The sequence below is a fragment of the Corvus moneduloides genome, chromosome 2, assembly GCF_009650955.1.
Source record: "Corvus moneduloides isolate bCorMon1 chromosome 2, bCorMon1.pri, whole genome shotgun sequence".
NCBI classification, from domain to species: domain Eukaryota; kingdom Metazoa; phylum Chordata; class Aves; order Passeriformes; family Corvidae; genus Corvus; species Corvus moneduloides.
Window position 1 is genome coordinate 6,452,619 of NC_045477.1, and position 24,796 is coordinate 6,477,414.

At 37.0% G+C, this 24,796-nt stretch overlaps 1 protein-coding gene across 3 annotated transcripts in view; it reads right to left on the bottom strand.

Moving 5' to 3' along the window:
- CADM2 (cell adhesion molecule 2) overlaps positions 1-24,796 on the bottom strand; it is a 1,080,208-nt gene that overhangs the window by 191,025 nt on the left and 864,387 nt on the right. For 2 of the 3 annotated variants that reach the window (XM_032096903.1, XM_032096885.1), the window contains exon 2: positions 18,589-18,615. The exons of the other annotated variant lie outside the window; for it this stretch is intronic. In XM_032096903.1, the coding sequence (XP_031952794.1) occupies positions 18,589-18,615 (27 nt within the window). The remainder of the gene's footprint in view (positions 1-18,588; positions 18,616-24,796) is intronic. 3 annotated transcript variants of the gene reach the window in all.

Here is a 24,796-nt window from a genome sequence, read left to right on the forward strand (position 1 = left end):
AATAATAAATTCACTGTAGCTAGAGCATCTCATTCCCCATGCATGGAAACCTTCTTTTCTAGCAATATATACAGGTTCTTAGAAGATGCCCTCTGTAAAAACAGCTTTTAATGGATTTGTGTTGGAATAAGAGGGGGAAAAAAACCAAAACTAGACCCTGTTTATGTTTTCAGTAAGAATCATTCATATACAGTTCTTGTAGACCTGCACTGGCCCATAAAAAGCATTTTTCTTTTTACTCACTTTCCTTTAAACAGGTAGAACAGCTCCATCCAAATATACTATCAAGAAAAAGATAAATCTTTAAAGTAAATGAATCTGCTCCAAGAAAGGATGAAAATAAGGTGAGAAAACCAACCACTAAAATTATTATTTTAGATTTGCATAAATATTTCCAAATTTTTATGCAGTGCCATTTGGGAAAAAATATATAATCCAGCAATTCCAAGACCTAGAGCTTCAATTAAGAAAACAAATGTAACACCAAACAACATGAGACTTGTCACAGAACAGAAAGAGATAAGAACTTTCTTTCCCAGATACAAATGAAAACGTGAAAGAAACAATTGTAGGTTGCAATGCTGCTGCACTCTGATTCTTTTGTTCCAAAATACCCACCAAATGCACTAAGATGCTGCTACAAGAGCAGGAAAAACACAAAAGTCCTATCCCAGTCTATATTTGAGAACTAGCACAGCGATACAGAAAATTCACTTGCTTTTGACTGCTCTAACTACTGATGTTACAAATAGTCTTGCTTCAGGCTTCATATACAGAAGGCCAACATCATGGGGAAGAAAGAAAAGAACCAAAAAAAAAAAAAAAAAAAAAAAAAAATCCACAAAACCAGCAACCCCTCTCACACCCCAAAGCAACATCACATTTGTTTGTGTATGGGAAGCTCTGTTCCGAGAGATTGGAACAAAACGTACGGCAAACCCAGGGCTTGCAGAAAGCCCTCAGAGCCCGTGCAGCGCACTCTGCTCACACACAGCTGACACTGGAAAACGATCCATGTGCTGCCTGGGAGCACATCCCACACCTCACTGTGCAGGAACAGCAGGGCTGTTTGTGCCTCCTCCTGGCTCTGAAGTCAGATGTGGGACCTGGCCTTCAAAAAACACTGAGCTGAAATGTCTTTAAGTGAAGCTCAAGTGGAGGCGTTGGTGGGCAAGTGTGTTCCTGGTTTTGCTGCCTAGAACAGGCTATGAAAAATTGTTCAATATGAATAAAAACCAACATGGGTATTATTGCAAGAAAGAGACTAAATCAAATTTTTTGCTCCAAAATTACAGAAACTGTAGACGTTTAATGAAATAGATCATGACATCTCACAACATCTGTTTCAACACAGTGAGAAGCTGACTATTCCCCCTCACTGCTACAAGCAACATTTGCTAGCTCTGCCAGACAAGAAAGTTAGACAAGAAAGTAAATTTCTCATTTGTTCTCCCTCATATACTTACAGATGACTCAACCAAAAGTATTAAAATAGCAGATGGAGGTAAAAAGTAGAAGGTAGCTTTTCTACTGTGACTGTGCTATTAAAGATGAGATAGAAAACCTATGCCCATTCTCTAGGCAAACACACCCCCAAAAACTCAGAAAAAAGCTTTGCTGGTGTGTGATCACACAGAGATTCGTGACTACAGAAGAAAAGGCAAAAGGATAGTAAAAAACCTAATTCTGCCCCATTCTCCATCTTAAATTTATTGTGTATTTGTAGGCTTCATTTAACGTCATTAAAAATAGCCAAGAAACCACATTATGTAAAAAAACTACCAACATTTAAAACACTAAATTGTAAGAGCAGAAAGGAAGGAGGGACTAAAATGATGTTATACCTTGCAGATGACAATACAGAAATGGAGTATGATACAGCAAGAGTCATAATACTGGTCTACTGGAAAGAAAACCAGAAAAACCAAATGGAACTGCAGACAGAGAGAATATTTTGACCATTCCTTTGGGCAGACTACCTGCAAAGGCTGAAACATGAGGAAACTGGAGAAAAAAAAGCTTATGACAAGAAGTTTGAACAGCGACAAGCAACTTTTAATCAGTCTTTAACATGCCTAGTTTGACCTAGGGACCTAGTTTCCCAAGGGCAGATCTTAGTATTTGCTGAAAAAATGAAAACCACTTAGCAATTCTGAAATTTTGTAGTTGAAATAGCTTGGGTGTGAACAAGGCTTTTAAAAACAAAGAATAAAAATAGGTTAAAGTATAGCAATCATTGGGAAAAAAATCCGACCAAACAAATGGAGAACAAGACAGGGAAAATTACATCAAGCAGGAAAAAGGTGAAAGAACAAACTCCATCAGAAAATGCTTAAATGACAAATTGATACATGTCAGAGGAATGCATAAATTCTGACGGATTTCTGTTTAAAACAAACCCCAAAACTTTAGACTCTTTAAAATGCAGAGAGGAACAGTGAGAATTTTCATTTAGAGATGCACAGTTGATCGTTATTTTGATTTGAAATATTGCTGAAAATAGAAACATTATAAAGCTCTTTTTTTTTTTTTTTTTTACTTTGAGACCTTACTGAATTTGAAGAATGGAATCATCTCGATGAGTTCCAACACATTCATTTACACATTTATATACAGTCTCTATCTGTATCACAGCATTCAAAGAGGGATTCACAGAACACAGGGTCTGCAATTTCCTCCTACAGGTCACAAGAAATAACAATAAATTCTTTAAGCAGAAGCATAGAATAGACTATACTAAGGTTTCTAAACCAATTTCCATTCTACTTCAAGTTGTGTGTGGAGGGAATTGGCTAATAAAAAGTCTTACACACAAAATCCATTACAAGAAGACTCATTTCCCCAAAAGTGGGTCAGAAACAATTTCAACCTTGTTAATGGGATGGGGAAATGACAACTGTTGAAACAAGCAATGAAAGAAAGAGATTTTAAAGTCTTTGTTTTGCACCCAACCCCTAAGTTGAACAAACAAATTTTAAGGGATCAAAGCTAGCCTATTATGAAGTATAAAACTATCTCTGCTGAGAACCATAAATTATGTATGGAGCAGGCATATTTACCAGTGCTGCTAGTAATGCAGAACATCTCTGAATGAGCACTGACTGCTGAACGCCTCATGTTCTTTTATGATGAATTATGCAGGAAGCTCCAACACAACTATGCTAAGGTGCTGGAGTTCACGTACAGAAGTGCTTGAGAGCCATTGAGCAAGCACACAGGGACACAAAAATATTACCTTTTTCCTTTTTCTCAGGTCCAAAATTTTGAGAAGGGTAATTGCCACTAACACAAAAATAAATATACTCAAAAAGTCAGATACAGTTATTGTCTTCTCCCCCTCTTTCCATTCTCTTTTTTTCTTCTCACCTACCTCCCCTCACTACATCTCCCTTCTTTGAGTGATGCAGCTACATAAAGCTTTGAATTACTGATTGCAGTGATGCACTAAATTCCATGAACACAAAAAGGCATTTGAAAATTCAAAATCCAGCATGGTATGTTAATTTGAATTATTTCTCCACCATGAACAATTCATTTTCAAAAAATAAGCTTTTGCTTCTTTCAAAATAACAATGGTTTGAGAACAGGCTCATTTATAGTAAAGACTCCAAAGAATCTGAAATCGTAGTAAGTGTGGGGAATGTCTACATGGCCCAATGAGGCACAATGCATCAGCTCTTCCCTGCTCTGAGGCAGTGAGATCCAGAAGCCATCTGCTCCACTTCTATCCATGTGCCTAGACTGCTTTGATGCACAGCTATGCCCTAGCTGTACTATTTCAGATTCAACACCTATGTTAGCATCTCTCTCTGGTTATCTCACTGAACTCCACAAACTGGTGTGAGAGCAGAGATTTTTAGTAGGCACAGTCAAAACCAAGTGCAAGTTTTCCCATCCAAATTGGAAGCACATAAGGAGACAGCAGTCTATCATCTGGCTCGTTCCAGAAGATTGGGAAACCAATCTGAAACCCCCCCACACAGAGCCATTGAGAGCCTGTTTGGTTACCTGATACATGTGTGGACTCATGGTTGTGAGCAGTTCATTATTTCCTAAAACAGAAGGATGAAAGTCTGTAGGCAAGCTCTCAGATTCAGCTAAAAATATGGTGAAATACACTTGATATTCAGCTTGCTTTAATATGGTACATCAGGAAAATACAAAGTGCAATTTTCCCCCAAATACTCGAAAACGTTTCTGATTCCAACTAAAATATAGAATCATACCACTGAACGTTTTGGGCTGGAAGGGACCTTAAAGATTATCTGGTTCCAACAACCCTGCCATGGGCAGGGACACCTTCCACTAGACCAGGTTGCTCAAAGCCCCATCCAACCCGGCCTTGAACACTTCCAGGGTTGGGGCATCCACAGCTTCTCCCTGACAATAAAGAATTTCCTCCTAACATCTAATCTAAAACTACCCTCTTTCAGATTAAAGCCTAACTGGTCTTCTCCTTTTTTTTTAAAAGAAGGGTTATATTTTCTTTTTTTGCAGTCAGTGGGAACTTCACCACCCTGCCACGACTTCTAAAATACAATGACTTAGGCACTTCATCTGTCAGTACCCTTAGGACCCATGGATATATGAAAGTATTTTTCAGTCCTTGTGCTATTTGTGTTATCCAAAACCTTTTCTATTTATTTACACTTCTATAGAAGTAAAAGTATATAATTTTCACCTTCTTTTAAAACTGAATACACTGGTTTAACACAGTGCATTTTTTCTAACTTCTCATTTAAAGCAGGTGGTTGAATTTTCAAATCTTCAGGGAAAAATATCCATCTTGGGCTGAAACTTTATCTGTCTCAATTCAGGAGAGAGGATTCATTTTTTTTCTCTTTAAGAAAGTTATAAACCTCATCTTGAAGCCTTTGAAGATGAAATGTATTTTCCCTATGCTCCTAACTTCAGCAATGGCCTAGAGACTTAACAGGAAAGTAGGTCATTAGAGTCCCAGATACTTTCTTTGACACAGCTAAATGACATTTCTCCTGGAATCCAAATGTCATTTTTGCCCTTTATTCTTAGAAAAATAGATGTCAATTCCCACTAGAAAACACCATGATCATTACTTTTTGATAGAAAATTTAAATCAATGAAAAATAAAATAAGTTGGAGGTACTGCTTCTCTTCAGCTTCTGTTTCATATCAATTTCCTAGGCTTCCTGGGCTGCCCAAGTCTCTCTCAGCTGCTGTTCAAGATTGAATCTAAAGGTATCGAAGGCAGCATCTGTGCATTTTGGAGGCTCACAGAGTTCAGGATCCAAAAAAATTCTGCTTAGTTTCACACTGATTTAGAGAAAAAGCAAACCTATTTTAGTGAACTTTCACGGTACAATCTGACTTCACACTGTAACACATCCAACAGCCATACAAAGCCTAATGACTACATTACCATACTGTAGATAAGGGAACAGCAATGGCTGAAACACAAAGCTCAACAAGTTTAACTCTAAATGGCTAAATTCAATCACAAGCCACTAGTTGAGAAGCCTTGTCTGTCCTTTACCTGGCATCCTCTTGGCGCCAGCCCACATCTCTCCTTCAGCACAGCAGTTCCTCCTCTAAGAATCCCCACTTCTCCCACACACATCTTAAGCACAGCTGCGAAACGTTTCAGATTGACTGGTGTTTTGTGTTTTTCTATTATGCTCCCCCAGGATACACAATTTACATCTAATAGAAGCTCACATCACACACTCAAGGAAACAAAGCAGAGAGAAACAGGGAAATAGTGTGTTTGTAAAATAATTTGCCATGAACAGCCCAGCAAGTTCTATGACAGAGACCTCTTTAGACACAAGGCTTAAACACTTGAATGACACAAGTAACAGAGCACTGAAAGTGAAAAAAAAGCCTACCAAAACTCCTTGGCCAGTGGGAGGCCAGGGGATGGCTTACCAGAAAAAAATTCTGAAATTCAAATCACTATGGAAGCTGGAAGATCTGGGCACTAGAAATACGGTTTAGTTTACCTGATATGTAAAATTTCTGTAAATACTCAATTAAAAATGCTTTCCCATTTAATCCAGTGCCATCTTCCTCCTTTCAGGATTTCCTTCCTGCCATCATCCTTCACAGAGGTCTCAAGTATATCACACTCTTGTTTCACCTTCTTTTCTGTAACAAGGTTTGACAAGAATCCAGGGAAAAGGTTAGGACAACCCTGTCTCATGAAAAAACCAGAACATACAGACTCTGTTTTCTTAGGAAGTAACTTGAGATATTAGAGAAGAAGCAACCAACAGGTAAAATTCTAAGACATTAAAAGGCCTCTTTTCTGCCCCAAGCATGGAGAAGGCATCTTAAAGCCAATCTAATCAGGAGAAACCCTATGTCAAGATCATAACAGATTCCTTTATTGCCAATGAGGGAGGCAGATAGACTCTGTTACATTTATATTGTAACTCAATACTCTATTATGCTTTATACTTTTGCAACTTCTGTTCCACAGTTCAAAAACTTACATTTTCAAGTCAATACACCCTTTTGGCCATAATCTTGCACCCTGACAAGCCAAGTAAATGACCTGACATAGAAAATGTTAATCTCTGCTGGTCACTGGAACAGGTGTTGAGCTCCCCATGACACTACACCAAGCTGCTGACAGAGTAACAAGTTGTGCCTCTACAGGAGCAGCAAGTCTGGTACTGAGTGTTGCAGCACATATTCAAAGAGGGGAAAAAAAAAAAAAATAAATCATTCCCTGGCTGTCACGGATCACTGTGAGAACAGGGAGCATTCCCGAGTGTCAAGAATTCCCAAGGGAAAGCTTTTATAATGTAAAATAATGCTGTGAATGCCTGGGGGGAAAAAAAGAAAAAAAAAAAAAAGAGAAAAATATATAATAATTTTTAAGTACATCAATAAGGTACTGATAAGGTAGAGAGTGTGACCAACAAGCAAACAAAGGAATTATGGAATAGGATTTACAGTATCTGCAGCAGATTGGAATGCTATGGAAGATAGACATAAGGCACTTCAGGAATTAAATGTAAAATGTTGCAAAACCCAGGAAATGTCCAATAAAGGCTTTTAAGGATACACAGCTGGGACCAATACAATTCTGCTCGTACACAGCACAGTTATTGTATGTACTTAGGATACAGATGAAGTACCTACATGACTACAAAGTTAATGAAAAAATGACCAGCAGAAAATCATGATAAGAAAAATGCAAAAACTCACTTATCAGGAAATTATTATCTATATAGTATAATTTATGAGAGATTAGAAATAATTAATTTTTTTTGTATCACACTGCTTGCCTTTTAATCACTACTAAACAGCATTACACTTGCTAAATATCAGTGTCTTGACTAAAAAACCCCAGTTAACAAATCCACCACCAAGTCACCTTGTGTAGATTGGAAAGGATAAGTGAATTTGTTCCCTGGAAATGACCAGGAAGAGGTGAAATATAAAAGTATCATTCATACCGAAGAGGGCTGATACATCTCACAGAAGTGCTGGACAACCTTTAGGACTGCAGTAATAGAAATGAGAAAAAATCCCCATGCACTTGGGGATTAAAAATTGAAACTTCAGCTATACCCTAGAATCTCATTAGCTGAGAACAACTGAGCAGGAAGAAGACACATTTTCTAATTTATCACTGGATGAGTATGAATGACCAATATGAAGCAGCTTCAAAGGAAGCAGTTATAAGACAGCTGAAGTATTTCTGGTAGATGTAGGAAGGCTGGATAGAAAAGACGGGGTGAATCCCAGGTAAAACACTGCAGACTATTCAGCTCACTTCAATCAACAGCAGCCAATTCACACCATGACACACTGGAAAAATATCATCCTGGAAGGAGAAGAGACTGAAAAATATCTGGCTGTCTACCAAAATGAAGACTGGGAGAAGAAATGATAGTTATGTGTATTACTCACAAAGGGAAAAAAATTACATGGGAGAAGATGTTTATAATTAAAGATAATCTTGACAAAAGAAAAACGTTATGTGAATATGCTGCTTCTGGAAATTAGAAGAGTACACCTGCCAATTGTAAGGAAAGGGTTCAGAATTTCCCTAATGAAATAACCAGCTGAGGAGGAAGACAAACCAAAACCAAATCAACCAACCAAAACTAAACAAAAACCAACAAATCCACAAAAAACCTAAAGTCCACAGCCTTTCAGAAGAATGAAGACATGGAGGAAATATGTGATACCTATAGAGACTGGTCTTGATGATCAAGAATACCTCTTACAGCTGTTCATGTTCCTGAATACCATGCACAATTTGCTTTTTAAAAACAGCCAAAGGGCTTGAATACTGTACCTCAAGAATTCAACCACATTCACATATTTTGCAAAACATGTTAACATCTTTCAGGTAAGACTGACAGCTTTACAGCCAAAATCTCTGATATGACATCTCATTTTGAGGAATTGTCACGGGAAATAATGCTTCATTCTTCACAGAAGCACTAAAGAAAGTAGAATTTATTTTTAAAACTGTAAAGTTATTAAAATAGTTGTCACTAACCTACACAAATGACTGGATACATTTTGGAAGATATTTAGATCAGATCAAGATGGCAGCTGAACACAGGAGAACTATTTACAAGAGAGCATGTAGTGACAGAACAAGGGGGAATGGCTTCAAATTGAAAGAGAGTAGGTTTAGATCATTTATTAGGAAGAAATACTTTACTGTGAACACTACCTTGGAAGCACATTTCTCTGACACTAGACCTTGCTAGTGTCCCAAACCCCAGAAACTTATCTCAACAGAGCTCCAAGGCCCACTTCTTCTCCTGGGCTTTTGAAGACAGAAAAAGCCAAAGATCAAGGGAATTCTATCATGTCTGCTCTGGAAAAGCATTTTTACTAGTCTACTTTCTGGGGAATATTTATTGTTGGAGTGGGATGGGTAGTCCCTTATGATAATAATGACAAAAATTAAATTCTGTAAGAGAAGCCCAACCACGGGAAGGAATCCCATTCATTCTATTCATTTCTGTACATAACATTATCTGAAAAGAACGTTGAATTATTATCTCATTAGTTTTATACACTTGTAAATTCCTAAAATGCAAATGGACATTAATGCAGGGATTGATATTCTCTATTTCTGAGCTGCTACTTGAGAAGCATCAGCTGACACACTTTACATTCTGGGAAATCTATGATGAATAAACACAATAAATACTACTCCCCAAAACAAATGAAAACAGCTGCTTCTGAAGGAAATTAAGTAATGAAACAAAGCGATTTCCAGTGACAGACATTTTTAATGAAAAGGGAAACTACACAAAAAGCAAAAAAATTCTACCTTGAAAAACTTACAGTTATGTAGAATTGCTTCTACATCCAACTGAAATAAATCCTTTTTCTCCTGACACACCCACCCATAGCACATATAATGTATGCATATAGAAATAAGAATAACTATTAGAAAAAACACACAAAGAGGAAAGTCACCCCTCCCAAAAGGAAAAAAAAGGGCTGCAGTATTCTCAGGAGCAGTTAACAAAAGAAGAGCAAGGCTGTGGGAAACCAGTTGGATGCATTCTATGTGCACAGATACTTACCTAAATCAGGAGTTTATAGTCTTACCTTTGCTTGCACCATTTAAACCAGCACAATGAGGAAAGCCAAAGTTTGGCAAACTGACAGTGACTTCTGTAAGACATATGGGGACCTGCAAAACCTGGGAAGAACATCCACTGCTGGCTGCTCCAAAGGCTGACTGCACTATTCCTTTCCACTGCCCTCTTTCCAGTGTTTCCCTCCCTCCTGACAGCTACCCTCTATTTTATTTTGAGCTCCTTAACTCCCTTGCTCATTTCCCTTTGAAGGATTTTTGTCAAATTACAGTATTTTAAAGATTTTTATCATATTCTTTAAGCTTAGAAGACTGTCAAGTTGGAATCATGACTTTTAGCTAGTAGGTCTCTAGGGAGCCCACGAACAGAACGCTGAAACAACAAAAGAAAAGATCCAACATTTACAGTGTTTTGGGTGTTTTTTTAATTACTAAATCTTGCTAATCTATCAGCTAATCTATTTTGCTTTGAGATCTGATTTCATAGAATCATAGATTTATAGAATGAGGACCCTAAAAAAGAAAACCTGAGATTTTTTCTTTCCTGGGATGCTGATACTGACATACTTTGAGTTGCATCAATCTGTGAAGAACAGGAACACACTTGTTCATCTGTTTAGCTTTCTGGGAGCCAGCAACAGCTTCCAAAACATAAATGGCAGGGGTTCTTTCTGAAATTTGCAATAATTTGCAACACTCCAAACAGAGCTTCGGTTCTTATGCATGAGCTGAGAAGCTGCATAAAGACATGATGTTGCTACCGAGTTTTTATAAGAGATGAACTTCACTTTATCAGCTTAACGGAAAAGGAGTTGGGTGTTCTGCACTTGGGTGAGTAGTGATTGAGGATGTTAATTCAGAATCAACAACTTAAGGTGCATGGTAGACAAATACTGAGTATTTCTCTCTCCATCTCTAATGACCCACCAGACCTTGTGGTCAACAGATCAACGTGAATCATCCCATGACCATCTCTAATCACACCAGATTTTTTGAAATAGTAGCGTATGAACAGCACAGGAACAAAAATCCCTCCAAAGCACTCTGCTCAAGTGTTTTCCACTACCTTTTCTTTATATGCAGCCCATAATTAAAATGTGAGGAAGATCTGAAGTTATTAGCCCTTGAAAGAATCCCAGAGGAATGCTGAGCATAATGCTTATTTAACAAAGAACTAGAGATACTTATGAAACTATAATAGCACACATGAGAAAGTCTAAGCTAATTTAGGCCTATATGCCTGAACCAAGGAACCAAGTTAGAATTAATATAAAACCACAAATGGTAGCAATGATGGTGAATCCTCAGCCATTTAAACACTGTGTGTTTCACTGACCACTAAAGTAAAATAAATTCTCTGAAAATCTGATCTCATACAGAGATTTAAGGAATCTTGAGATCTGACTTAATGTGGAGAATCAGTATAAGTCCTCTGGTTTTCAAAAGAGCATTTGAGGAAAAAAAAAATCCTTATATTTAAAACACTTTTTCCACTTCCTTTGGTTATAAAAGCACACTGGAACAAAATCAAGCCTGAAAGCCTGAAAGAAAAGCCTGTATTTTCAAAAGTGTCTATAACTATCCACAGAAAAATAAAAATCAGTGACCATGGGTTTAACCTGTACACCAACTGTTATCTTTTCTCTTGTATTTAAGTATTATCATTAAATCCCTTTTCTCTATAAGAAAAAAAAAAAAAAAACAACAAACTTCTATAGAAGTTGAGAAATTTAGATATTTGGGACAAAGAAGTTGACAACCTGCCTCAGAGCAGCAGCTCCAACCAACTGCCAGATATTAGGCACTCATGCCCAACAATTCCACAGGACATATAAAATATGATGAACACATCCTGGGAACTCACTATATCCTTTTGATTGTGCCTAAATCAACTGTCTACACTCTGAAGCAAAGTGTTTTGTCTGACTGGAACCTGACAAATTACTTAACTGAGCCAGCACACAGCAATATGTGTCTGAAATGCAATGCAATGCCTTTGGAAATTCTTTGCAGATAGTCATAAGGGCTCAATGCTCAAAACCATGACCAGATTTACAGCAGTACATCCATTCAAATAGCAAATAAAGCAACCACATTTCCAGCAGAGTTCTATTCAAGTATGGCAAGCTCTCCTAATACACTGCTTTTGACAATCTCACATGCTTAACATCCATACGAGCGCAGACAAACTGGGGGAAAAAAAAGAAAAAAACCAATCAGAATTCATATTAACCATCGTGGAGGGAAGAGTAGCCTATCTGAAAGTTGGGGAATAAGAACTGACAAAATGCTTTAGTCAATGATAACCAGGTCAACCTCAGAATGGAACATCCTCCTTGGAGTTCCTCTCCAACAGCTGTGCTGCACTTCCCAAGCGTGAAAACAAACACTCTCCTTATTCCATCCCAAATTCTTCTGTACTGGCTAAAAAACCATTTAGTCAATGAATGACTGACATGTTTGCTCAGTCTAGATGCCTCTCAAATAAAAAGCACATGTTGACAGCAACAGCCTGACCCTACAGATCTCATTTCAGGGGGGCTTCATGCTTTCCTTTGCTATTTCTGGGCTGTTAGAGCAGCTCTATTCCATAATGACTTGCAACTTTAGTGAGTGTGTTATATTATCACAACTGTTAATAGTGGGTTTTTTGCATCTGTTCTGGAAAATATAATAAAATACATTTAAAATAGGCTTGTCAAACTGCTACTTCCAGTGCTGCTATCTAAAAAATTAAACGCTGATTCATGTTTTCTGTGTCCTAGCAGGACTTGGGACCTTGAATGGCAAAAGGATTGAGGTGGGAACTACAATGGTGAGCATTTGGACTGTGTACACATAACATTGTGCGAAAATCTCAGCTCCCTCAATACTTAAAAGATCTTACAGATGCTAGGGCCACATTTTTCCCAAGTATAATTACAAAGGGTAAAGGCCAGCCAGCAACTTCGTTAAGAACTATTATTATCATTACAATTCCAGCTTTTCCCCTCTGAGGACCAGCTGGAGTTTGTAAGGAAAAAAAAAAAAAAGGACAGTAACATATTTTGTGAATCTTCTAAAAAACTCTAGAACTCAGGCAGCTGCTTTGTCTCCCAAATCTCTTTGGACAAATGGCATAAATATGATATACTTAAACATATATGCGTGATTTTTTGACAGTCTAACATACTTATAATGTTTTATGTTATCTAATGGAAAACTAAACTGTGAAATAATCTAGTATTTTGATCTAATGCAAACTTTGTCATTTAAGAGGATATTAAAAAATTCAATAAAACCCAACACAATTTTAGATTTAAACCTTCACAGTCCTTCTGCACTCTTAACATGATCATTTTCAAAACCTTTTCACTGCCATAACTTTGGTTTTGGTTTTTTTTTTTTTTTTTGTTTCTCTGTGGACCGTCTTCACAGACAAGCATGAAATTTTGTTCTACGCCACCATTTTCTTCCTCATCAGAAATGCTGAATATGAGGAAACTCTGACCCTTAATGTCCACAAGAAATCACGGAGGAAAACTGAAATCCGCATGTTTCAGCCTCACAAGTTTAACCAGTGGACAGGATTTAATCCTTGGAGAAATGCACTGGACCTTGGGCTTTATACACTGGAAGCAGTGAGTAAACTACAGGGGAAGAAATACCAAAGAGACATTAAAGGAATGGTTATTAAGCTTAGACTGGCTTTGTTGTTCTCTCTGAAAGAACAATCACTTATAAATACTAAAGGTGCTTTTAATACCTTAAAGCGACATATGAAAATTCTACCTTTAGAAGTTGAAACTGTATTTTGAAAAACATCATAAGATTTTACAAAGAGCTCCTCTACTTCAATAGCACTAGAACAGCTGAAATATTTCAATTGGGCTTCAGATCCCTCTATGCTACTACAACAGTCTTGGCAAGCTTTTTAAAATGACCTTGTAGTAAAGGTGGAATATGACAGGTTTTTATTTCTACATGTCTCAGGGGTGAATGCTTATAACCATAAATAAATGTTCTTCCAAACCACTGATCTATGGAGTTTCCCTAGGCTCTATATTGGATTCACACTTTCAACATCTATACACTTCCACCTGTTCACAATTTTTGCCATAATATGTTGCAGAGTGTCATTTTTGCAGATGACACCCTGAGTTATCTATTCCTCAATAAAAAAAGAAAAAAACAACAGCAAAGCTAATGCCTGACTGATGTCAATAACTGAATAGCTGAGAACTGTGTGAATATAATGCAAATAAGATAAATAATAGTGTTTGGGTCTCCTTGGTGTACATTTATTTCATCCTTCTCCTTACATGGACAGCTGCTGTGTTACTGACTTGATTCTATGATAATTTTCTGAATGAGAAATATGCTTGGCTAATTACATCTACTGAAGAATGGACTTAAACTGGTAGGTTTAGACCCTGTAGGTCTTCCAATTTTGTTGACAAGTTCTGGCTAACACAATTTCTCCTAGTTTGTATGGTTTTCAGTCAAAACTATAGAATGAATGAAACCTATTCTTTACCTATATATTTACAAATACACTTATGTAGAACATGCACAATAAACTTTATCACATGCTGCAATAAAATCAAAGGGACGGCTGGGTAGAACACGACCAATGAAGAAGATCTGGTGAAGCCTTGAGAAAAAAAACCTGATTCCCAACGAAAAGATAACATGAGCAATTGCACAGCTATCCAGGCAATAACAGAGTATATTGGTACAACATTTCTTCACACAATCCCTCCTGACTTAAGCTTCAAATAAGCTGATACCAATTTCATTGACATAATGCGAACAAACAAAATAAATCAAGTGAATAAAGTCCAGAGTGATCTTTGCCTCCTGGATAAGATGTTTTTAGACAGTGCATCAACTGCTATGATGATTTATATTACACACTGAGATGTATGCCTTAAGTAGCATTGTTAAAGCTAAATTTAATCTTTTGTTTCTGAAGAAGAAGCAGTCTCCTCCTTTAAAAGTAAGGCAGAAACAATATACCTCTGCATTTGTAGAAGAAATGACTGAAAGAAAAAATTGTTTTTCCATGGTACTCAAAAATAAACAGATGTTCGTTGGGATACAGATGCAGTACAAGAAAAAGAAGCAACTCAAAAATCCCCTGGATATCCAATAGGCTACAAAAAATAGTCCTGTTATATCCAGCTTGTGAGGCAAGTAAGATAGAGTTCAAGGCACTCACAGTACTTAAAACGGTAATGCTAAAATAGAAAGAGAGTTTGAAGGTATCTCCCATCAAAAGGTCATCCCCTAGAACCACCAGAATTACAGCTTTTATGACAGTTTTTGAGAGAGAATAGAGCATTGTGTGGGTACTACAGCAGTATTTTGCTATGAGAAGCAGTGGCACTATGATACAAATGGTATTTCCCCTATGAAAAAAATTAAAAATAGAGCTTCATCCTCAGCTAAAATGAAAGAAGCATGGCAGAAATTGCTACCAATCCAACACATTTTTATACTGATTGGATAGTAGGAATCCTGCAATATTAAAGAAGTCACATCTTCCCCTCTGCAAAAAGTCTCCTCTTGGGGACTTAAGAATCTTCTTGGAAATGTCACCATTTCTAATCTGTGGGCCACAGGAGTCTTATGAACAGGAAGGAATGTTGTACTTCTCAACCAGCAGATGATAACATCTGGAGGGCTTGCTTTCCCCTCCTGCAATAGACATTGGCCTTTATATTTTTTTCTTTATAAGAAGTTGCCATTGTCATCCTCAGTATTCCCAACAGAAGAAAAAAAAGTAAAAACAACAAAAAGTGCCATCAAACAAACAAAAAACCAACAAACCCCACAACCAAATTTATCATAAATTCCAATTTACACTTTGTAGGGTTAAAAGCCAATTGCCTAACTACAGGAGGTTTGGGACAGCTCTGGCAACAACTTTTTCATAGCAGACAACACAATGTGTATCAAAGTGAAAATGAGGAGCACAGAACTCCATTCCTCAACTAATTACATTTGAATGAAGGCACTTGGCCCTCTCTTCTACTTGCTGGCTGAAAATTGCCATGTCATTAGCAGATCTGATAAGACCACTGAGTCTGGAAACAATGTTAACTGCTGCCAGAAGATAGCTGCAACAATATTGTCCCAAAATTGTCCCAATAGCCCTTCTTAAGAGGTCATGTAGTCCTCAATGTGGTGCTCTGCTAGAGGAAATGTTCATTTACAGAGATCAAGTTAAAGAAATCTCAGCTTGTGCATTAAGAAATGGTCCTTAAAATATACATGCACTGAAAAAACCCCCCGATAGTCTGAGATTTTCAGGTGGCATCTTCAGTTTCTGCTCTATCAAATTAACTGCCATAAATGACCATTTTCATGTTCCATTTTCCCCCTACCCTTTTAAATCCTTCTGAACCAGACTTCTTGGAAATGTCCCAAGTATTCTCTCCATGAGTATTCTGTGGCAGCATCTGCCCAAGGTAGTCCAAAGGAAGATCTGCCCTTCTATGCAAAACCCAAGTATTTGCCCTCTCTGGAGACCACAAAAAACTTCATGCAGCATCTTCTAGGCAATCAAAAGTCTAAACAAGAAAACAATGGTAAAATCAAGCAACCCTAGTGCAAATCTATCCTGGAGCTATGAAATCCTTGAGATACTTCAATTTGACTGGAAGGCTCTGAGCAAACAGATTTAAGTGGGTTTTACTTTCGCGGTAGCTCAGTCCAAATGACCTGCCGACCAGATGACCTTTCAACCTAAATTGATTCTAAGTGCCACAAAGCAAGGATAAAGTAGAGAGTTCAACAGCTGCTTTACAGCACTTAATACAAGCAGTCTTCAACAAAGCCTGAGAAAATACTTTAGGAAATGGCATTGAATGCAATGTTTGAAAGGCTCTGATGTTCAGCTTACAATCCCACGAGGAGGAGGAGGGAAGTGGAGACCAGCAGGAGTTTCCTCATGCTAACAATGCACAAACAAAAGACAGGTGATCCCACAGAATATCACTTAATAATGGGCTCTGGAACTCTCAGATCTTAGGACAGGTGTGAGGTGAACTGTGCCTTGCTGAAAACGGCAGCACAAATTCCAAACTTTCAGAAAGAAAAGATGAAGATCCATACATAAGAGCAAAGACATAAACCAGTGCTGGATTGCATATTATAAGTGCCAAATGAGACACTCCACCTGAGAATTCTCAGTGGTGAATTGATGTTTCCAGTGCCATATTAGAGAACTGTTTGCCAGTTAAGTGTCAGACTTGAAAAGGAGGAACAGACCTCTCTTTACTGCTTCGACAGAGCAATGAGAAAAGCAGTAAGGTATCATCTACTTCATGTCTTCCACCACAGGAGATTTTAAAATAGGTCCTATGCTTTTGGGAAAAGACAGAACTATTGCAGGGCTGAATTCCTTGTGGATATTGGGTACTTTCATCACTGGACTGTTCAGCTCCAAAGGAAAAGCTGAGGACTTCTTGAAGGCACTGTGCAGCTGAGCAAGATATCTCCAAAGATAACACAGATCACAGTGTCAAACCAAGCTCAACATACATAATTTCAGCTGTGCATCCAGTATGCATGTGCACTTCTGAAATAAGGGGGTGTTAATGCTCACAGATGAGTGGGGCCCACGAGTAATTCTGACTCATCCTACAATTCCTGTGCCTCCAGGGCAGTTTCTGTTTGAATGGCAATATATGGGCATATCAAGTAATCACTGAATACTGATGAGATTTTGTTTATTGGTGCTGAAAAGTCACTTCTGTGGACGTGTTTTGGTTTGGGCATTTTTCATTCATTATGAAGGTCTTAAAGTCTTGACCGCTGTTACACAGCATCACAGCTGAATACATTACAGTATAGAAAGGAGTAAAGCAAATTTCAAAGCATGCATAGGCAAATGCACGAATTTGACTTTATTCACTCCCCTCATTCATGTCACCCAATGCATGCAAAGTTTCTGAGAAAAAGATCTTACAAAAAGCCATGCAAGGGTTTTAAAAAAAAAAAAATTACAAACCTGAGCTGTATTTTAATTTTTGGTTTAACTATTCTAATACATAAACACCCTAAATTGGCTGTGTTTTCCTTGATTATTATTGCTGTTCTACAACCTCAAGCTAAGCAATGTAAAGAAACTAACTTTGCAAACATTGTGAATCGTAACTTCCAAAATATGTGTAAACCAGCACAGATTTCTTGCCTTAAAATCTGATGTTTATCAGACAACTCCAATTTACCTATCAGAAATAGTACAAAAATGGTATTAAAATACATATTTTCATGATTTTCTATGAAAATATACACTCATGCATATAAATGCATGTGTATATATAAACACATATGCATCGATTTATGTGTATCTGAAAGTCAAAACGCACCCCTCAGGTTACATTTGCTACATCACTGCTTCGTTGAAATTCAGGAAATGGTTTACAGCTCTGCTGACCTTACATGATTAGTTCTGAAAGGTTTACTTCTTTGTCACACTGATTTGTGGCAATCACCTTGCTGCTCTGAAGTCATAAATCTCTGCAGATATCATAGTATGCCTTTCTATATCTTGGTATGCTATCAGGAACAGCGATGATCATTTATACTAGTGTGAAAAGACAGGGAATGCTTAGGAGACACTTAGGAGTTCATTGTTCTCTGTTCAGATATTTATGACTATGACTAGAGATAAAAAATATAAATTACATTTACATATTTATGAGCATTTTCATGCAATATCTTCATTTTGATTAAAATGCCATCAATATCCCTACATTACTATAATGCAAGCCTAGAAATCTAACTAGAATGCACTTAGTTTTATCTTTTTCCTAAAAACTTCCCAAATTAAAGCAATTAACAAAGTACATCATGAGCAGTGCTGATTGATAAACAACGCACTCAGATGCAATAAAAAAAAATTGTAAAGAACTAATCTATCGTATCATAGGACCTAAAGATATTTTTCTTTGTTTGGAGAAGCAGAAACAACCTTGGGAGAAAATGCGTGGGCTGCAGAACCATGCAATGCAAATTGAAGAGTGCAGGCAGAAACTCACCTCTAGCTTTGTTCTTTGTAGCAGCCACTGGAAGCAAGGAAAAGATTGCACAAGAAGAAGAGAACAAAGATAGATTAGACAGAAGTTTGAGCAAGTAAGAACACAGAGAAACTTCATCACTATCGATTCAAAGCTAACAAACACAGTTTCTAAGATTATTTGACCTATTTACTGGAGACAATGCTGTGCTGTGAGAGAGTTCAGATCTATGATTCTGTCAGAAACCATGTGTTGAGAAGTTAGAAAATACACCAGAGTACACACTCAAAAAATCATGGTGAGGAGAGCAGAAAAACCATGGATCATTAGTCACAAGTAGGCGAGAACATACGCACACACATTAGTGAATTCTAAAACTTAAAGCACAATTTGCTTTGCCAAAAGTACATTCTGAAGTACCTAAATCTTATGTCATCCCTTGCTCCTATTTCTTGAAACACCATTCTTCAGTGAAGCTGATGCAAATAGACATTGGTTAATTTGCAAATACCCCAATGGTTTATAATCTCCTATACGATCATTGTTTTTCTTCACTGAAGCCTATATCCTCATATTGTTCTTACACCCTAATGGAGCATGAAAACCAAAAGGAATACATGGTATTTTAACCAACAGTGACCAGTGTTCAAACCCAGAGAAGCAGGGACAGACACTACACCCGTCCTTGAGTATCCTGAATTCATAGAGCCTCATGCTGATAGATCTCCATGCCCAACAGGGTAACAAAAACAAAGACCGGAGCTTAAAATGTTTCACTAACAACCATTCTAACACCAAAATAAACAGAATCATCATTTTCTGAGGCTCAGGGATCATGTTGAAATAAAGTATTACTCAGAACCCAAAGTTAGAATGGAATAACTCTGTTAAAGTAATTAATTAAATTACACAAAGAGATGCTATCCACACCTCTCTAAACCCTCAAGTGCACTCTGAAAAAGGCGTTCATTTAAGAGCATCTCCACAAAAAGAGGTACCTCAGGAAAAAAAAAAACAAAATATGTAATTCCTCTTCTGCTGGCCCTTCTTGTAAGGAAGAACTACATTAACAATTCAAAGGCAGCTATACTTGATATCAAAAGACATGAAAAAAAGGAGAAAGACCAAATCCTTTTCTGGCGTCTTTGCTTCTCTTGTTCCTATCTAAAAGGTTTGCTTGGTTTGTTTTTTCTTTTTTTTTCCATTTTGGTCTGGTGTCTCAGACCAAAAAGGTCTGGTAGTCAGTCTTTATTAAGACAAGCATGGAATTCATAGCAGCGAAGGTCAAGTTGCTATATATGAAGAAATTGTTGAAAACCTGAAACTTTTAACTTTATGAATGCATCAAAATATCAATTCCCTAGCTGCCTTTTTTTTTTTTTCAAATTTCTTCACTGATCCCTCCTTTACTTCCAGATTCACCATTGTGACTTGCCAACATTCTCCTTGCAGAGAAAACAACACAAAGACTCTGCTTTGAGGAGGTACAATGAGTGCAGATGCTTCTGCAGAGCTCTTTCCATAGGGCTGTTTAACAAGACATACGCACCTGCAAACTGCCCGTAAATCTTACACACGCTAAAAATTGCTTGTGTAGTAAACAAAATTAATGATGCCATTCCAATTTTATAAGAAGTGAACAGTTTCTCCTTCATGCAAATCTAAGTTGATAATGAATGCACTGAGTTCATCAACCTGTTCATTTTCTCATGTTTCCCCTTCTTTTTCAGTCCTGAGAATTACATCTACATGAATGTATTATCACTTCTAGACAGAATAATCACATAAACTTAACAAAGGTCTGGAGAAAACACTATCTCCCTGTCCACCAGAAATTTAAAAGCAACAGGAGACTTTGTACTTAATTAAAGAGAATAAAAAGATACATGTGTGTATGTATATATATATATATAAATACATATATTAAAATAATGTGCTTGAATTCTTCAGAATACATATACACACACATGCATATGTGATATAATTTAAGTGTATGGGTACATATATGTGTGTGCATTAAAACAATCCACACATTCTATGATGAGACAGACAGCTTTATTTTGAAGCACGTGCACTAGACAGACAATTATTACCTATCAGTAAATAAAGAAAAGATATAAATGAGGTTGTACATTATAATTGGAAGTAGGACAGGTTACTAGGCTTGTTAGGCCAATTATAACTCTCTGCAAATCCACTAATAGAGGACTAGATGACAGTAACCTTCTTAAAAATGTCATGTTCAATACTTGTAAGCTTTCCCATTGACAGCATGGTCCAATTACAAGTCAATTCGTAAAGTTCAAACTGCACAACAGCCAAATTAGCTGAAAATAGTCTTTCAAAATATAATTCTGCCTACACAAGGCAACTAGCTGGAGCTGTTTCCATCTTTTTGATACCTAGCATGAGGGAAAATTCCCTTTCACTGCTAAGATCGAGGTGAGTTTTTCATTTTTTCAAAGGTGAAAGAATTTTCCTCTCTTCCCTCTTTACTCTTTTTGTCACTCTGTAAAGAGAAGACAATTTTCAACCTATATCCACTATGTTTGAAAAATTTTACCCACCTATTATTATTACATGAACAGCCATAGAAGACAAGCATAGATAAATGTTTCGAATGAGCATCATCAAGACCGAAATTTAGCAGAGGGAAGCTGAGATCTTGGTTGGAGCACCCGATATGGGAAAACTCAGCTTTTTATGCCACTGATGTCAGTGACAAAAGACCTGTAGGTTCCAACAAACAACATTACAGTCAAAGAATCCACTTTTGCTTTAAATCTTCAGCAAGTCAGATGATTTATCCACATTTCACATAATACATTATATTTTTCCCCACCTAAACTTCCTAGCTTGCTGACAAAAGAAACAAACTCTTCAAGGCAGTGAGTCTACCTCACCTCAAAGTAGTATATGCATATACTAGTATACCAGGAAACTGATTTGAAACTTCCTTAATACAAATAAAATGGTTTAGGACTGGCCAGTAATAATTTTTGGGCACAATGCAACCTAAAATCTGGAATTTGCTGTATAGGACTGGTATACTTTGTCTAAAGTAAGAAGCCAATCAGTAAACTTAAAAAAGGAAAAATGACTTCTGATATTTCCCTATGTTCAGGGATATCTGTAAAAAAATGAACATTTATAAGGGCATTTATCTTTAGTCACTCTGTCTTGTCTTTCTTAGGAAAATTATTCTGGAAGAGGAGGCATACTACAGCAAAGTGTGAACAGTGACCTTTTTGGAATTTAAGGAAAATTTTTAAAGACCAGAGAAGAAAGACAAAGTAGGAAGAAAGACCATATTTTCAGAAGTCAGGTTGAAAGGCATGACAGAGCTACTAGATTTCTAGGTAAGGCTGAGAAATAAATCTCTTCTATGTTCTCTAGAAGGTTAAACAGTATTATATTTTCTGAAGGCTCTTGAGGTCACAGCATATGTAAAACAAAAGGGTTGGCCACCAGGGAAAGGTCTGTGAGTGAGGGGATCACAGAACAGCAACAACTCAAGGTCAGTGATCTCAGGGGAGTCCCACTATGAGAGATCCAGAAAGGGGAGGAAAACTGCGCCAGGTGCTCCATCGTGGCAACTAAATTTCACAGAGCTGATGTTTTTAGGGCATTTTTAAATCAGAAAAGTAATCCTGCCATAGCCGTGCTGCTGAAACAATCTTTTTAAAAATCATTGCCTGAATGTAAAAACCTAGATTCAAATTTCAAAAATCGTAATATACCCTTGCTCTCAAATATCAATAATATATTGTGCTTTATTTTCTGTGATACAACTGACTTCTTGCTTTTTGTATGCCAACAATGGTTAAATTACATTCTTTGATAAATGGTGGCTACAAGTTGTTCAATATTTTCTCCACACTCAGCCATCTCTACACTGTTCAATTTTGTAGACACTTTTAGACAGATTTGATATAGCTTTTATTTTATTTTTCTCTTATATGTGATTTATTATTCGATTTGGAGTTTTGTCTTTCGTCTTTGGAGAAAACCACATCCGTCCAATTACCTCAATAACTCAATAAAAATAAAAAAAGGGAAAAAGTATTTCCCCCAGATATCCAGCAAACCTAACCTTTTATTTCAAAAAATAAGGGGAAAGAAAAAGGAAAGTGAAACGTTTGAGGTCAGTCTCGTTATCATTTCACCTATTGGATACACTAAGATCACAGATCGAGGAACAAACAATATAATATTTAAATGCCATAATGACTAAATATTCTATTCAAGAAAAAAACAAGATGAAAGTCCCATTCATAAAGTACATTTCATTGCTTTTCTCCCAAACACAGTAACCTACAGTTCCAGCAATTCTGGAGGTCCTCTCATCTTCAATAAAAAATTAACACATCATCAGTCAGATGAACTCATTTATTCATCTGTATTTTTACTCCAGCCTTAAATCTCTTATGATCATGGACTATGAAAAACGATTAGAGAAGCAGCAAAAAAAAAAAAAACCCACCCCACAAAATAAAAGGAAAAAAACAACAAACAAACCCCAACAACAACAAAAAAAGACCATGCAGCTCTGCTCCTCAACACATCCAACATGTAATCCAGATTTCCAGTTTTTAAAAGAACCCTAGGTATTCTTATGCTGCCTAAATTTAGAATTTTCTTTTTAATTTTAGGATTATGATGATGATGACAACAACTGCATTTTTTCCCTTTGGATAAACTGACGGATTACCACTGATCATTTAGGTCACCTAAATGCCAGCTCTGAATCTCTGACTGGAAAAGCTCCCCTGTGTGACAGAAGGCCTTAGCACGATCATTTCCTCCAGAAAATAATGCAAATTATTAGGCTCTCACAGACTAGAGACCCATTCAAACAAAGACACCCACATGTGCTGCAATGCAGAGTCCTTCCCACCCTCCTTTTCAAAACCAGCCTTTTCCAAAAGCCACTGAAGGAGAAACAAAGCACCACCATCACCTGAAATTCATGATGGGAATTTGAGTCTCCTGAATTCGGGAAGACATTGCTGCTTAGACTTGAAGAGTGACCAACAGATGACACAGAAACACGACATCTTGGGAGTTCTTTTAGCTTGGGATCTAGTTTAAAAAAAAAACCCCTAGATACACTGGCATAGATACATTTGTTTACTTCTGACTTTCTGATCTTTCACTTGATTGCCTTGACTACTATGCTTTTGCATTTTATAGTGAATATTATTTCTATACATAAGTTCTGCACACTCTTCTCAAGGAGATTCCTAAAATATCAGATAGTGGCATTTGCAGATATAATGAGAATCCCTATATTCCTAGAAAAGCCTTCCTCTCTTTATTTATATAACCACTAAAAATCTGTGCAGTCATGCATATGTAACCAAATGGAATTCAAACACGTGACCTGCTTTTATTTTATTTATTATGTGTTCTATCTCTGCATCACTCTGTCTACAACACAAGTTCCTAAAATGACACTGGGTAATTTCCCTCAGAAACATAAAATAGTCCTGAAGATACGATTGAAAAAGGGAAAAAAATGCAAATTGGAAGGGTTATGAGAATGTCAGCTACTGCATCCTGTGGGTTTGAAGCATCGTGAGTTATCTTTAGACCCCTCCTAACAGATTGCCTAATATATAGTTAAAACCTTTGGTGATGGGGACTTCAAAATCTCTCCAGGTCACCTCTTTCAGTGCACAGTTGTCCCTCTCAGGGGTAAATTGTTTTGCTGGTATATAACTTAACCATCATATGTAGGACACTGGTGCAATTCCTTCACCCTTCTCATACCTTCCAGGAGTTCAAATTACAGAATATATACTTCTTTAATGTAACTCTTCACAAACCTGAAGATTTATTATTTCTCTTCAGTGCTTAAAAATAATCTAAACTTTATCAATGTGAGTTTTCCAACTTGCACTTTATTGCCTTCCTCAGTTTTAAAACTGTGACTAGATTATCACATGCAATAACATTTATTATGCAATACTAATCACAAAATACTGAAAAACATGCAGCTCCATTTTCTTTCTGAAAATTAGGGTATAAATATAGTAATTTTGTTCTCAATACTCATTATGACTGGCATGATGGAGATCAGCAGAAGCATCTTATAATCTAAACATAACTAGAGTTCAGGATTCCAGCTGTAGCTGATTCACATTAGCAGCTGGAAACACATAACACAGTATATTACTGTATAGTGAAAAGAGAAGATAAATATAATCATGCCCTAAAGGCTCCTCCT